Source organism: Molossus molossus, unplaced genomic scaffold, assembly GCF_014108415.1.
Source record: "Molossus molossus isolate mMolMol1 unplaced genomic scaffold, mMolMol1.p scaffold_m16_p_4, whole genome shotgun sequence".
Taxonomy (NCBI): Eukaryota; Metazoa; Chordata; class Mammalia; order Chiroptera; family Molossidae; genus Molossus; species Molossus molossus.
The window spans coordinates 86,561,294-86,578,037 of record NW_023425377.1 but is presented as its reverse complement, the minus strand read 5'-3'; the positions used below and the strand labels follow the sequence as shown (position 1 = coordinate 86,578,037).

The following is a 16,744-nucleotide window of genomic DNA, read 5'->3' as shown; positions in this document are numbered from 1 at the left end:
GAAATACATCAAAAAATTTTTTCACCATGACCAACTGGGATTCATTCCAGGGATGCAAGGCTGGTACAACATTCACAAATCAATAAATGCGATACACCACATAAACAAAATGAAGAATAAAAACCACATGATCTTATCAGTAGATGCTGAAAAAGCCTTAGACAAAATCCAGGATCCATTTCTGATAAAAACGCTCAGCAATGTGGGAATAGAGGAATCATATCTCGACATAATAAAGGCCATATATGAAAGACCTACAGCCAACATCATACTCAATGGGCAGAAACTAAAAACATTTCCATTCAGAACAGGAACAAGACAGGGATGTCCACTTTCGCCACTCTTATTTAACATTGTACTAGAAGTCTTAGCAACATCAATCAGACATGAAGAAAAAATAAAAGGGATCCAAATTGGAAAGGAGGAAGTGAAATTGTCATTATTTGCAGATGACATGATATTATACATAGAAAACCCTAAAGAATCCATCAAAAATCTACTAGACTTAATAAATGAATTTGGCAAAGTAGCAGGATACAAATTTAACGTCAAGAAATCGGCGGCATTCTTGTACACCAATGATAAACTCACAGAAAGAGAAACTGAAAAAACAATCCCATTGCCCTGGCCAGTTTGGCTCAGCGGTTAGAGCGTCGGCGTGCGGTCCGGAGAGACCCGGGTTCGGTTCCCGCTAAGGGCACGTACCTCGGTTGCAGTTTGTCCCTGGCCCTGGTTGGTCGTGCGGGTGGCAGCCACTCGATGTGTCCCTTCACATCGATGTTTCTCTCTCTCTCTCTCTCTCTCCCTCCCCCTCTATCTGTACAAAATGGAAAAATATCCTCGGGTGAGGATTAAAAAAAAAAAAAACAATCCCATTTACCATCGCGCCAAAAAAATTAAGATACCTAGGAATAAACTTAACCAAAGAAGTAAAGGATCTATTTGCAGAAACTACAGGTCATTGAAAAAAGAAATAGAGGAAGATATAGAAAAAGTGGAAGCACATACCCTGTTCATGGATTAGAAGAATTAACATCATTAAAATGTCCATACTACCCAAAGCAATCTATAGATTCAATGCAATCCCCATCAAAATACGAACGACATATTTCATAGAACTAGAACAAATACTTCAAAAGTTCATATGGAACCAAAAAAGACCCCGAATAGCCACAGCAATCTTGAAAAAGAAGAACAAACTAGGCGGGATCACAATAACAGATATCAGGTTATACTACAAAGTGACTGTAACCAAAACAGCCTGCTACTGGCACAAGAAAAGGCATATAGACCAGTGGAACAGAACTGAAAACCCAGAAATGGACCCAAAGCAATACGCTCAATTGATATTTGACAAAGGTGGCAAGAGCATACAGTGGAGTAAAGACAGCCTCTTTAATAAATGATGTTGGGAAAATTGGACAGCTACATGCAAAAAAATGAAACTAGACCATCAACTTACACCATACACAAAAATAAACTCAAAATGGATAAAAGACTTAAATGTGACCTGTGAATCCATAAAAATCCTAGAAGAAAATGTAGGCAACAAAATTTCGGACATCATACGGAGCAGAATTTTCACTGATACATCACCTAAGGCAACAGAAACAAAGAAAAAAATGAACACATGGGACTACATCAAACTCAAAAGCTTCTGCACAGCAAAAGAAACAATCATCAAAATGGAAAGGCAACCCACTGTATGGGAGAACATCATTGCCAATGATGTATCAGATAAGGGGTTAATTTCCAATATATATAGAGTGCTCATACAACTCCACAAAAGGAAGACAAAGAACCCAATTAAAAAATGGGCAGAGGAGCTGAATAGACACCTCTCCAAACAGGACATACAAATGGCCAAGAGACATATGAAGAAATGCTCAACATCACTAATCATCAGAGAGATGCAAATTCAAACAACAATGAGGTATCACCTCACACCTGTCAGAATGGCCGCCATCAACAAATCATCAAACAACAAGTATTGGCGAGTGTGTGGAGAAAAGGGGACTCTAATACACTGCTGGTGGGAATGCAGACTGGTATAGCCGCTGTGGAAAACAATATGGTGTTACCTCATAAAATTAAAAATTTAACTTCCATTTGACCCAGTGATCCCACTTCTAGGAATATACCCTAAGAAGCCTGAAAGACCAATCAGGAAGAATATATGTACCCCCATGTTCATAGCAGCACTATTTACAATAGCTAAGATCTGGAAACAGCCCATATGTCCATGAATAGATTAAAAAAGCTGTGGTACATATACACAATGGAGTACTATGCAGCGGTAAGAAAGAAAGATCTCTTATCCTTTCAGACGACATGGAGGGACCTGGAAAGTGTTATCCTAAGTGAAATAAGCCAAGCAGAAAAAGACAAATTCCACATGATCTCACTTATATACGAAATATAATGAACATAACAGTCTGAGGAATACAATAGATCCAGAAACATGGAAGTAGGGCACAGACTGACATCCCTCAGAAGATGGGGTGGGGGTGTGGGAAGAGATAAACCACAGAACTTATATGCATGTATGCATTACCAATGGACATGGACAACTAAGCCAGGGACGGGGCGGGAGTGGGGTGGGGAGGGGGGTGCCAATGGGGTAAAAAAGGTAAAATATCTATAACAAAAATAAATAAATAAATAATTTAAAAAAAAAAAAAAAAAAAAAACCCTCAAATAAAAAAAAAAGGAGCAAACTCTAGAAAAAGAGCTAAACAAAAATGAGGCAAACATTCACCAAATATAGCATTCAAAGTAACGGTTATTTAGAAGCTCAAGGAACTTAGTAAGAATATCAAGAAACTTAGTGGAAACTACAACTGCATGAAACAAGAACTGTTAAACATAAATTAGAATGGAGCAGAAATAAATAACATATCTGACATCAAAAAGACATTGGAAGGACTAAAAGTTACACTAAGTGAGGCAGAAGACCAAATTAGTGATTTGGAAGACACGGTAGAAAATAAGCATCTAATTAGAACAGCAAAAAGAAAATAGAATTAAAAAGCAGGCAGGAGAGTTTAAGGAAAACTTGGGAACATGAAAACTAACAACATTTGCATCATAGAGGTACCAGAAGGAGAAGAAAGTGAGGAAGGAATAGAAAACCTGTTTAAAGAAATAATGAAAGAAAACTTCCCCTACTTGGTGAAGGAAAAAGTCACACAAATTCGGGACACACAGAAAGTTCCAATCAAGATGAATCTAAAGCCTGGCTTTTGTCACTTAGCAGTTGAGCATCAACCCATGCACCAAGAGGTCACTGGTTCAATTCCTAGTCAGAGCACATGCCCAGGTTGTGGGCCAAATCCCCAGTGGTGGGCATGCAGGAGGCAGCCAGTTGATGTTCTCTCACATCAATGTTTTCATCTCTCTTTTCCTATTCCTTCCTCTCTCTCTAAAATCACTAAAGGAAAAAAAATTTAAAGAAAAAAAGGATGAACCTAAAGACACCCACTCCAAGACACATCATAATCAAAATGACAAACATTAAACACAAAGAAAGAATCTAAAGGCAGCAAGAGAAACAAAGAAAGTTACCTACAAGGAAATTCTGATTAAACTATCAGCTGATTTGTCAACACAAACTCTTTAGGCCAGAAGGGAGTGACATGAATTATTAAAAATTATAAAAAACAAGGTCCTGAATCCAAGACTACTTTATCCATCAAGGCTATCATTTAAAATTGAAGGTAAAATAAAGAGCTTCCCAGACACCCATAAAATGGATAGAGGAGTACATAACCACCAAACCAGTATCACAGAGAATCTTCAAAGGAGTACTTATAAGAAGAAGAAACTGAGAGAGAGAGGAATATAGGTATAAAGAAAAAAATGGTAGTAAACAAATATCTTTCAACAATAACCTTAGCCTTGGCCAGTTTTGCTCAGTGGTTAGATCATCAGCCAGCAGACCAATGAGTCTTGGGTTTGATTCTGGTCAGGGCATGTACCTCGGTTATGGTTCATCCATGGCTTGTTGTGGTTGTGTGGAAGGCAGCAATTCAATGTGTATCTCTCACACTGATGTTTCTCTCCCTCTCTCTCCCTCGTAGTCTATCTGAAGATAAATAGAAAAATATCCTCAGGTGAGAATTAAAAATAATAATAATAATAATAATAATAATAATAATGGCCTTAAATTAAATGGACTAATAAGTCCAATCAAAAGACATAGGGTAGCTGAATGGATAAGTAAACATGACCCATATATATGCTCTCTACAAGAGGCCCACCTCAGAACAAAAGACTCACACAGACTGAAAGTAAAGTGATGGAAAAAAATATTCAGAGCAAATGGAACTGAAAAAAAGGCTGGGGTAACAATATTCATGTCTGACACAAAAGACTTCAGAAGAAAGGCCATAACAAGAGACCAAGAAGGACATTACATAACATTAAAGAATCAATCCAACAAGAGAATATAACCCTTGTTAACATATACACCTAATACAGAAGTACCTAAGAAAACCTCTAATGGACTTTAATTAACAGATTGATAGCAATAGATTCATAGTACAAAACTGTAACAACCCACTGACATCCCTGGATAGATCCTCTAGACAAAAAAATATTAACAAGGAAAAAAAAGACTCTCTATAATGCACTAGATCAGACGAATTTAATTGATTTGTACAGAGCATTTTACCCCATAGCTGAAGAATATATATTTTTCTCAAGTGTGCATGGGACATTCTCAAAGATAGATCACAATTTAGGAAACAAACTAAGTCTTTACAAGTTCAAGAAAAATGAAATCATATCAAGCATCTTTTTAGATCACAATGGCATGAAACTAGAAATCAAATACAAAAAAGGCACTGAAAAACATTCAAACACATGGAGGCTAAATAGCATGTTAATAATCAACAAATGCATTACCAATGAAATCAGGGAAGAAATTTTAAAAACTTCTTGGAAACAAATGAAAATGAACACAAAACACAAAATCTATGAGACATAGCAAAAGCAGTCCTGAGAGGGAAGTGCATAGCATTACAGTTATACCTCAAGAAACAAGAAACTTTAAAAAAAAAACTATCTAATTCTGCAACTTAAATAATTAAATAAAGAAAAAAAAGACAAATTCAAAATAGAAGGAATAAATAATAAATATAAGAGAGGAAATAAATGATACATATAGAAAAATAATACAAAAGATCGATGAAACTAAGAGCTGGTTCTTGAAAAAATATTCAAGATTGATGAGATTTTAGCCAGAAACTAAGAGCTGGTTCTTGAAAAAATATTCAAGATTGATGAGATTTTAGCCAGACTCACCAAGAAACAAGGAGAGAGGGCCCAAATAATTAAAATAGGAAACAAAAGAGGTGAAGTAACAAATGACACCACAGAAATACAAGTGATTGTAAGAAAATACTGAGAATAATTATATGCCAACAAATTGGACAACCTAGGCAAAATGGACAAATTCCTAGAATCACACAAGCTTCCAGAATTCAAGCAGGAAGAGTGAGAAAACCTGAACACACCACTAACAACTAAGGAAATTGAGGAAGTAATCAATAAGCTCCCAGCAAACAAAAGTTGAGGTCTGGATGGATTCACAAGGGAGTTTTATCAAACATTCAAAGAATAACTAACATCTATTCTCCTCAAACTATTCCAAAAAATTCAAGTGGAAGAAAGAATTCCAAGCTTTATTTTATAAGGCCAGCATAATCCTAATTTCAAAGCCAGATAAAGACACTGCAAAGAAAGAAAATTACAGGTCAATATCCCTGATGAACATAGATGCCAAAATCCTTAACAAAATATTAGCAAATCATATCCAGCAATATTAAAAAAATTATTCATTACAAACAAGTGGGATTCATCTCAGTGATGCCAAACTGGTACAATATTTGCAAGTTAATAAATGTGATACAGCACATAAAAAAAATAAAATAAAGATAAAAATCATATGATCATATCAATAGATGCCAAAATAGCATTACACAAAATCCAGCACCCATTTCTGATACAAATGCTCAGCAACTTGGGAAGGAAGGGATCATATCTCAATAAAATAAAGGCCATTTATGAAAACCTAAAGCCAACATTATGCTCAATGGGCAAAAACTAAAAGCATTTCAAGAACGGGAACAAGACAGGGCTGCCCACTTTTACCACTCTTATGTAACATAGTACTGGAATTCTTAGCCACAGCAATTAGATAAGAAGAATAAATAAAAGGGATCCAAATCGATGAGGAGGAATTAAAACTGTCACTATTCACTAAAGACATGATATTGTACACAGAAAACCCTAAAGATTCCATCAAAAATCTACTAAATTTAGCAAAGTAGCAGGATACAAAATAACATCCAGAAATTGATGGCATTCTTTTTTTTTTTTTTTTATCCTCACCCGAGGACATTTTTCCATTTTTTGTTCAGGTAGAGTGGGAGGGAGAGAGAGGAACAGAGAGAGAGAGAGAAACATCGATGTGAAAGGAACACATCGAGTGGCTGCCACCCGCACAACCGACTAGGGCCGGGGACAAACCGCAACCAAGGTACATGCCCTTAGCGGGAACCGAACTCAGGTCTCTCAGGACCGCAGGCCGACGCTCTAACCACTGAACCAAACCGGCCAGGGCAATGGCATTCTTAAATAGCAATGATGAACACTAAGAAAGAAAAATAAACCAAAAAAAAATCCCAGTTACCATTGCAACAAAAAATAATAATAAAATACCTAGGAATAAACTTAACCAAGGAGGTAAGAGAGACCTGTTATCTGATAATTACAGGACATTGAAAAACAAACAGAAGTAGATATTAAAAAGTGGAAATATATACCATGTTCATGGATTAGAAAAATTAACATCATTAAAATGTCCATAGTACCCGAAGCAATCTACAGATTTAATGAAATCCCTATTAAAGTACCAATGACATAATTTAAAGATCTAGAACAAACATTCTGAAAGTTTATAAAGAACCATAAAAGACTGTGAATAGCCACAGCAATCTTTAAAAAAAGAAAAAAATTGCAGGAATCACAATTCCAGATATCAAGTTATACTACAAAGCCATTGTAATCAAAATAGCCTGGTACTGGCACAAGAACAGGCATATAGGTCAATGGAACAGAACAGAGAACCTAGATATCGACCCAACACAGTATGCACAATTAATATTTGACAAAAAAGGCAAGAGCATACAAATGAGAAAAGACAGTTTATTCAATAAATGGTGATGGTAAAATAGGACAGCTATATGCAAAAACAAAACAAAAACAAACAAACATAAAACTAGAACACCTTACTTACACCACAAACAGGAAATCTCAAAATGGATAAAAAAGTTCAATGTAACCTGTGAAACCATAAAAATCCTAGAAGAAAATGTAGGCAAAAAATTTCAGACATCATATGTAGTAGAATTTTTACTGATACATCCCCTAGGACAAGAGAAACAAAGAAAATTTTTATAAATGGAACTACATCAAAGTTAAAAGCTTCTGCACAGCAAAAGAAACCAGCATCAACATGAAAAGGGAACCCACTTTTTGGGAGAACATATTTGCTAACAATACATCAGATGAGGGGTTAATAACCAAAATATATAGAGTACTCATACAACTAAACAAAAGGAAGATAAGCAATCCAATTAAAAAATGGGCAGAGGACCTGAATAGACACTCTCCAAAGAGGACATACAAAAGGCCAGGAGACATATGAAAACATGCTCATCATCTCTAATCATCAGAGATGCAAATTAAAATGACTATGAGATATCATGTCACACCTGCCAGAATGGCAGCCATCAAAAAGTCCTCAAACAACAAATGTTGGCAAGGACATGGAGAAAAGAATTCTTAAGCACAATGTTGGTGGGACTGTAGACTGTTGCAGCCACTATGGAAAACAATATAGTGTTTCCTCAAAAAATTAAAAATAGAACTGCCATTTGACCCAGTGATCCCACTTCTTGAAATATATCCAAGGAGCCTGAAACATCAATCAGAAGGAATATATGTACCCCTATGTTCATAGCAATGTTATTTACAATAGCTAAGGTTGGGAAACAGTCCTAGTATGCATCAGTAGATGAGTGGATAAAAAAAAAAAAGTGTAGTACATTTACACAATATAATACTGTGCAGCTGTAAGAAAGAAAGATCTCCTACCCTTTGAGAAGACATGGAGGGACATGGAGAGTATTATGCTAAGAGAAATAAGCCTGTCAGAGAAAGAAAAGTACCACATGATCTCACTTATTTGTGGATTATAATGAACAAAATAAGCTGTCAACCAAAAAAGATGCAGACTCATAGAATTAAGGAACACTCTGACAATCCCTCAAAGAGATAGGGGTAGGGAAGGGAGGGAAGAGATAAACCAAGGTACTTATATGCATATATGCATAACCAATTGACAGGGACACTGGGCTGGGGAAGGCAAGAGGCAGGTGGAGCAGGAGAAAGGGGGTCAATGGGGAAAAGGGAGGGACACCTGAATATTTCAACAATACTAAAATGAAATAGCTTTTCTAAGGAAAAATAAATAAGTAGAGTGGCCAATTTGAGCGGAAAAAAGACAACCATGTGAAAATTGAGTCATGCTGCATAGAGCCAGGAAGGAAATATTGGAAGCCAGAAGAGAAGCCTAGAATAAAGCCTTCCCTAGTATTTTCAGAGAAAGGTATTGTGGACACTGATTTTGGAATTCTATCCTCTAGAATGGTCATGTCATAAATCTCTGTTAAATCACTCATTTTGTGGTGCTGTATTGTACCAACCTTTAAAAAAAAATACAGGGAATAATACAGTCATAGTTCTAAGTAAGTGCTTTAGACACTAGTTGTGATGAAAGCTGGAGAGAAAGTGTAAAATTCCAGTAAGGGAAAAAGTGAAGATCTAGAATGGATTTATTAAACTGGAGGGGAAATAGAAAAACAGAAGCAGGTATCCAACTGGCAGACATAACCAACCTCTCTGTACCACAGGTAAACTCTCAAGGATAATCAATACCTAAGCTTCCTATCTTGGTTTACCTCAACCAACTTGCTAAAACAAGTCTGCCCATACTGATGATTTTAAACTGTCAGCTAATCAATTGACTGATTATTTATTTCCACTCTACATTTTACTCATCTTTCTCTTCTAAATTTTATTTTCCTTTACTTACTAAAGATGATTTTCTTAACAAATGAAATATATTTATGTGCAGATATGAAATATCTGTGTTATTTCACTGATCTTATTTTAAAAAGATGATTACTGATGTCTGGATTCCTTGTAAAATATTTTAAATGGGGTAAACCTTTATCTGGACTTAATATACTTTGTGTTCCACATTATGGTTCATTGTTGAGGAAATAATCTGGGACCTTCCCTGGCCAGTTTGCTCAGTGGTTAGAGCATCGGCCTGCGGACCTCGGTTCCTGCTAAGGGCATGTACCTCGGTGCAGTTTGTCTCCAGCCCCAGTTGGGGTCCTCGGGTGGCGACCACTGGATGTTTCTCTCTCACATTGATGTTTCTCTCTCTCTTCTTCTCCCTTTTTCTCTCCCGCTTTATCTGAAAATAAGTATAAAAATGTCCTTGGGTGAGGATAAAAACAAACAAACAAACAAAAGATATGATCTGGGACCAACACAACAGATCAATCACAATTACTGATACTAAAGTGTTTATGCTGTATATAGGAAGCACATAGGATGGGGATAAGGAATATAGTCAAATGTATTTATATTGAAGAGTTGTTAGAATTAAAGTTTGATGGAGATTGTGGAGTCACAAAGAAGAGGAATTTTAACCAGTTGCCATGTCTATAGAACTGGGAGAGTCTTGCTGCTAGGTAACTACATCTAGATTATAATAAATTCAGAGACAAAAAGGAAGAGTATTTATATTATCTTTGTCATGTAAGGTCTCAATTGAAAATCTGTGTTCATAGAGGTGGGTCATACAACCATCAAGGAATATGACTATATCTAGAAAGGACCATGGGAACCATTAATTCTTTTGCTGGTAAGTCACTCAAGAATTTCATGTAAAGGAAAGAAGTAGTAGTATTTGTGTAAGCAAAATATATGTATTCCACACTCCCATAAACAACCGAAACAGCAGTCTTTACTAAGTATTCACATCTTGGGGACATCTATGACATTTACTATTTCCTATTCTAGTATATTTTACTTTGTTGAGAGGTACAAAATTGTGCTTTAATGGGTTGTTTCTCATATTTTGAAAAACTGTGACAGGCTATAAATAAGAGTGAGAAGGGAGATGGTAATTAAGACACAAAGATTGATCAATTTGACAAAACTATGGGGATATAAAAAGATTTTATCAATCGTCTTATACATATATTAGTATGTACCATAATGTTCAGTCAACAATAGGCAATGGTGACACTGGAGGGGAGATGTGCCATGGGTTAGATGGATGTTACATAAATGTGTTTATATTTTATTATATTCTTAAGAATAAGAACATTTTTCATTACCATGTAAAATGGAATAAAATCAAGCTAGAAGGGTAGCAGTTGCAGATGGGAATGTACTAAAGACAAAATAAAATACCTTCAGAAATGCAAAGGAAATCAATAATCCTAAAAGGATGGAGAAAAGTTTTGGGGAGAGTAATATTTTCTTATGGGGCACAAACATCTGAATTCCCACAGTTTTAGAATTGTAAGATCTTTCTTGATTTCACATTTCAGATAGATGTATTTATGACATAAATACATATATATCTTATATGAAAAATACAAATACAAAAATATTTGGCTCAATAATGCAAACATATTAGTGCATATAGTAAATATGAGAAATCTGATACAAGTATAATATCTTTCTGACAATACTGATCTGTTATTTTCTTTTTTGAATAGAATATTAATAAAACCACATAATGTGCAGACACTGGGCTACACACTTGGGAAATATGAATAACACAGGCCTAAATAAATTAATGGTCTTGAGTACAAGTTTGAACAAGATGGTGGGGGCAAAGATACACTTTAGAAATTTGTAAAATTGCATTTGATACTTCACTTATACATGCCAACTTTTATTTATAGTATGAATATGCACAATCATTATCAGATCAATAAGTACTGAGAGTGCTTAAAGTAAAAACATCAAAAACCCCTCTACAAAATGAGGAAACACAGGAAGTGAAGTCTGCCATGAGAGATCTAAATTACAATGATAAATTCACTTCTCATATAAATAACATAGCAATAAAAAAATGTCTAATTAAGGGCCTCTCATCTCCTGAATTGTGAACTCATTTCTACTTGATTGAGATATAGATTATATAAATAGAGATAGAGATAGATAGAGAGAGAGAGAGAGATAAAGATAGAGATAGAAATAGAAAGAGATAGATGATAGATATAGATTAGATAGAGAGATAGAGATAGAGACAGAGACAGAGACAGAGACAGAGACAGAGACAGAGACAGAGATAGAGATAAATAGAGATCTTGATTTAATGGCTTTAACATCTTTCCTCTGGAATCATTTTTCCTGTTACTTACAAAATCTTTCTATGTTCACACTTTTTCATGAAAAGCTCTTTTCTCCTACTTAATTCTACTAAACCTTCATGTCAACAATGTGAAGCCCAACTAATACCATGACCCTTGCAGTCTGGCAGAATTACATGTATAAAGGAACACAGGAAGGAGTTAGGACAAGTAATCATGTCCCATGGATACATACAGGGGTAGGCAAAAGTACGTTAATAATAACAATAAATAATGCAATAATTAAGAAATAATAATACAGTAAAAACCTCGATATGATGGACTAATTGAAGCAAGCTTGTGTCCATTCAAGCCAAAAGCCCATTACATAATAAAGTAGGTTTTCCAAATATGTATCTAAAAAATTGATAAATTAGTTTACCTCTTTTTACTTATGTAGACACATTTGTGTAATTAAAGTTAAGTATGTATGAAAAGTTTAACTTCATAGAAAAGTTTTCTATATGTATTACTGTAATTGTAAATTTATACTGAATAGGTCTAGTAATGTATGCATTTACCAGTCACCATGAGTAAACAAAGGCACACAGCTGGGGCATGGTTTACCGCACACTGGAACATCGGCTGGCATGAGTTAAAACTGCTGCAGAAAGTCATGACACACACAACAACAAAACTAATTACTGTGCACAATGCTGTGTGATCATGTACTAATAATTTGCCAAACATTCTTTATGAGCAGTGATTCTTGGATCTAAATATGTAGATATGTAGTATTTATTTATGTTGGCAAAATTACTACAGTGTTTTTCTTGTTTGTGTTTTTTACCAACATATGGTCTATTTGCTAAAATTGTTAAAAATAACAATGAGTTATTAACAAAAAAATATAACTTGTTAATTATAAACAATTCTTGGTTAAAAGCATTTTAAAATTAACAGGGTATTAATTTCCACATATGCCATATGGACTGGAAATTTTGCCCATTGAATCAGAAGTCCATTAAACACAGGTCCACAAAATTGAGTATGTACTGAACTGCATTTACCTACGCAGCTACATTGATAGGAATCTTTGCCTTCACTTGTTTATTGGCTTTACTTTCAATTTTAGATAAATTATTTGGTCACATTACTCAAGAAAAATATTTTAAATACTTTCATATCTTATTTTTACATATATTATTATTATATTTATATCAAGGTTTTACTATACTCTCATCCTCCTGGAACCACATCAAAAATACAACTTAACAAAAGAACAACAATCATTCCAGAGCACATGAAATCTAGCTGAACTGAAGTCCTACAACTAAGGATTTAAAGATAGGCAGGAAGGATAAAGACACAGAACAGGCTGCTTCCACACTCACATGTGGTGGATAAAACTTCTCTAACCTGGTGAAGGGACTAGACTACAGATCCAGGAAGCATAGAGGGTCCCAAACAAGATGAACCCAAGAGGCCCACACTAAGACACATCATAATTAAAATGCAAAAGGTTAAAGACATAGAGAATCTTAAAAGCAGCAAGAGAAAAGAATTGAGTTACCTACTAGGGAGCTCCCATTAGAATGTCAGCAGATTTCTGAACAGAAACTTTGCATGCCAAAGGGATTGGCGAGAAATATTTAGAGTGCTGAAATGCAAGGACCTACCTCCAAGATCTATCTACCTAGCAAAGCTATCATTTAGAATTGAAGGACATATAAACAGCTTCCAGGACAAGAAAAAGAAGAGTTCATCACTACCAAACCAGTATGAAATGTTCATGGGTCATCTTTGAAAAGAAGATATAGGAGGAGGAGGAGCAGGAGGAGGAGGAAGAAGGGAAGTAAAAGAAGATGAAGGAGGAGGAGAAGAAAAAAAAATATGAGCAATAAAATAAATGGCTTAAATACATATTTATCAACAACTGAATCCTAATAACAAAATAAAGGAGCAAGCAGAACAGAAACAGACTCATAGATTCAGAGAACATTTTGATGGTTGCCAGATAGGAAGGGGGTTGGGGGTTTGGTGAAAAAGGTGAAGGGATTAAGAAATACAAATTGGTAGTAAAAGAATAGTCATGAGGATAGAAGTAGAGCATACAGAATAGAATTGATAATATTCTAATAACTCTGCATGGTGTTTGATGGATATGAGATTTGTCAGGATAATTACTTAGTAAGTTGTAACATCTGATCACTGGGTTGTACTTCTGAAACTAATATAATATTGCATGTCAAGTGTAACTAAAAAAATGATTTTAAAATTAATAAAAGTAAAATAAAATTATAAAGAACAACTATATATTAATATCTACACCAAATCAATATGTAAAAATAGACCCCCTTCAAACATGATATTTGTTCACTTTTCCATTAAGACATTTGTTTTATATATTTATTGTAAAAATATTCACACATGTTCCAGTATTTAAAGAACAGTCTCATTAATCACTATGTCATTCATCTAGGTTCAAAAAGTGTTAGTCTATGACTAATCACCATTTTTCAGTACATCCACAGTCTCACACTGCCTTACATTTCTTAAGGGCAAATGTATGCAGTATTCTGAGTCATGTCTTGAGCCAAACGCCAATCGATTTTAACTCATATCTTTCTCATTCTCCTCCACCATGGCCTGTTCATAACCCCCAACCCTGTCTCTATTCTTTTTATTTTCCCTTTCAGTATGCTGCTCTGATGGCGTGACTTTGCCAGAGAATAGATTCAAAGTCAGTGCGGAACACCCAGTTCAGATTGACAAGACAGAACAGTGATGCTTCCTGCCCATCCTATTTTGCTCTCACCAATGGCTGTGTATGGTGGCACCATAGTGGCGATGGGTGAGGCCCTGGTGCATGTGAGGAACACTCCCCTCCCACTCTGGCTGGGGGTGTTTCTATTCCAATATGGATGTCCCCTGGTGGTACATTCCCAACGCCATTGTCCCCCAGAAGTGGTGATTCCCTTGAAGGTGGCAGGCACCAGCATTGCCATGAAGCCTCGAGGTTGGCTTTCTTACACAATGCATTTTGCGGGCCAGAGACACATTGTCCACATGATGGTCAACAAGTTTCTCCTGTCCAAACACCTCCCAGTATTCACCTACACAGACCAGGGTGCTATCCTTATGGAACAGCCTTTTGTCCAGAATGACTGCTACTATCATGGTTATGTAGAGGGGGATCGAGAATCCCTGGTTGTCCTCAGTACCTGTTTGGGGGGCTTTCAAGGAATCATACAGACAAATAATGTGGTTTATGAAATAGAGCCCAAAAGATTTTCTACCACATTTGAACATTTTGTACACAAGATGGACAGTGAGCAGACACAATTTCCACCCAAGAGATGTGGAATAAGAGATGAAGAAATAGCACAACAATTGAAGCATCAAGCGAGTGTTAATTTCACTTTGATGCAGAGCGGGTACGAAGGCTGGTGGAACCACAAGCAGGATCTTGAACTGGCACTGGTGGTGGACCACAGTCGATATCTTTATAGCGGAAAGAACATCACAGATGTGCACCAGGATATGTTCTTTGTTGTCAATATAGTACAATCCTATTTGAGATCACTGGGTATTGATGTGGTTTTAATGGGAATTGAGATCTGGACTCAAAAAAACTTCATTGAAGGGAATGACACAATGATTATCCTGGACAAATTTTCCAAATGGAAGATGACTGGCTTTAATGACCGCCTACCCCATGATCTTGCACATTTTTATACAAAGTGTAACAATAATTCTGCTGTAACCTATCTTGGAAAAATATGTGATTTAGAAAAGAGTAATGTAGCTATTAGTTTTGTGAATAAGGATTACAATGATATTGCATACATTGTGTCACATGAGACTGGTCATAGTTTTGGTATGAGGCATGATGAAAAATATTGTACATGTGGGAATGTGAACTGCATAATGTTAACAGATCCAAAACCTGCAACTCGATTCAGCAACTGCAGTTATGCTGACTTTTTCAACCACCGTGAAGCACAAAATTGTATGTACATTTCATCAGATAGAGGGAATGGCTTCTCATTTAAACGATGTGGGAACAGGGTGGTTGAAGAAGGAGAAGAGTGTGACTGTGGTACTTTAGACTTGTGTGTGAAAGATCCATGTTGTGAAGTAGACTGCACTTTTAACTTGCATGCCACTTGTGCTTTGGGGCTTTGTTGCAAAGACTGCAAGATCATGCCAAATGGTACACTTTGTAGAAAAGAGGAAAATGAATGTGATCTCCCAGAGTGGTGCAATGGGACATCCCACCTTTGCCCAGAAGATGTATATGTGCAGAATGGGATCCCATGCAAGGGCGGTGGCTACTGCTATGAAAAGAGATGTAATAACCGTGAAGAACAGTGTAGGAAAATTTTTGGCAAAGATGCCAAGAATGCAAAGCAGAGTTGCTACACAAAAATGAATACCCAAGGTGACCGTTTTGGTCACTGTGGTTTAACAGCCTCTGGCTACATAAAATGTAACCTCTCAGATATCTTGTGTGGGAGGATTCAGTGTGAAAACGTGACAGAAATTCCACTTCTGAGTGATCATTCTACAGTGCACTGGACTCATTTCAATGGCATCACCTGCTGGGGTACCGACTACCACGTTGGGATGATCATACCTGACATTGGTGATGTGAAAGATGGTACAGAGTGTGGTGCAGAACATGTCTGCGTCAAAAGGAAGTGTGTTCATAGGTCACTTCTGTTAAGTAATTGTTCACCTGAGACCTGCAATATGAACGGAGTCTGCAACAACAGACAAAACTGTCATTGCTACAGTGGCTGGGAGCCCCCCAACTGCCTGGGAAATGGCTTTGGAGGTAGTATTGATAGTGGTCCAGCTCCTAAGATACAAAAGACACTAAGGTCACAAAGGGAAATCCTGATACTCCTTCGGTTGATTCCTTTTTTTGTTGTAATATGTTTGTCAATTTGGGCTTTCATGTTATACAAAAGAAGAGATAAGAGTGTTCCACCTTCACCTGAGGAAAATGTAAAGCCTTCCTCTAAGGAAGAAGAGTAAGATGTTTGAATTTAATTTAAAGAAGAGCAGTGAAATGTACTACTCCAATTTAGAAAGAAAAGCAACAATTCGAAATTTCAACAAGGAAACCCAATCTTATCAAATTTCTTATGTACTAAGTTTTATATCTCCTGGCTATAGAAATGTTACACAATATGTCACAGACCATTGACATACCCTGGAGACTTTTTATTATTTGGGATCATTAAAAAGAAAGGCCATCGAACAATCAGCAAAATATCCTTATTCCTAGA

General features: G+C 36.1%; 1 protein-coding gene across 1 annotated transcript; it reads left to right on the top strand.

Annotated features, from left to right (window-relative positions):
- The first annotated feature begins 14,267 nt into the window (after nucleotides 1-14,267).
- Nucleotides 14,268-16,490, top strand: LOC118643939 (disintegrin and metalloproteinase domain-containing protein 20-like). Its single transcript, XM_036282262.1, has one exon. It carries the CDS (start codon nucleotides 14,268-14,270, stop codon nucleotides 16,488-16,490), a length of 2,223 nt encoding a protein of 740 aa, XP_036138155.1.
- The last annotated feature ends 254 nt before the right edge of the window (nucleotides 16,491-16,744 follow it).

What these genes read in the sequence shown, in the direction of transcription:
- LOC118643939 (XM_036282262.1), top strand. Translation starts at nt 14,268, where the DNA reads ATGGCTGTGTATGGTGGCACCATAGTGGCGATGGGTGAGGCCCTGGTG.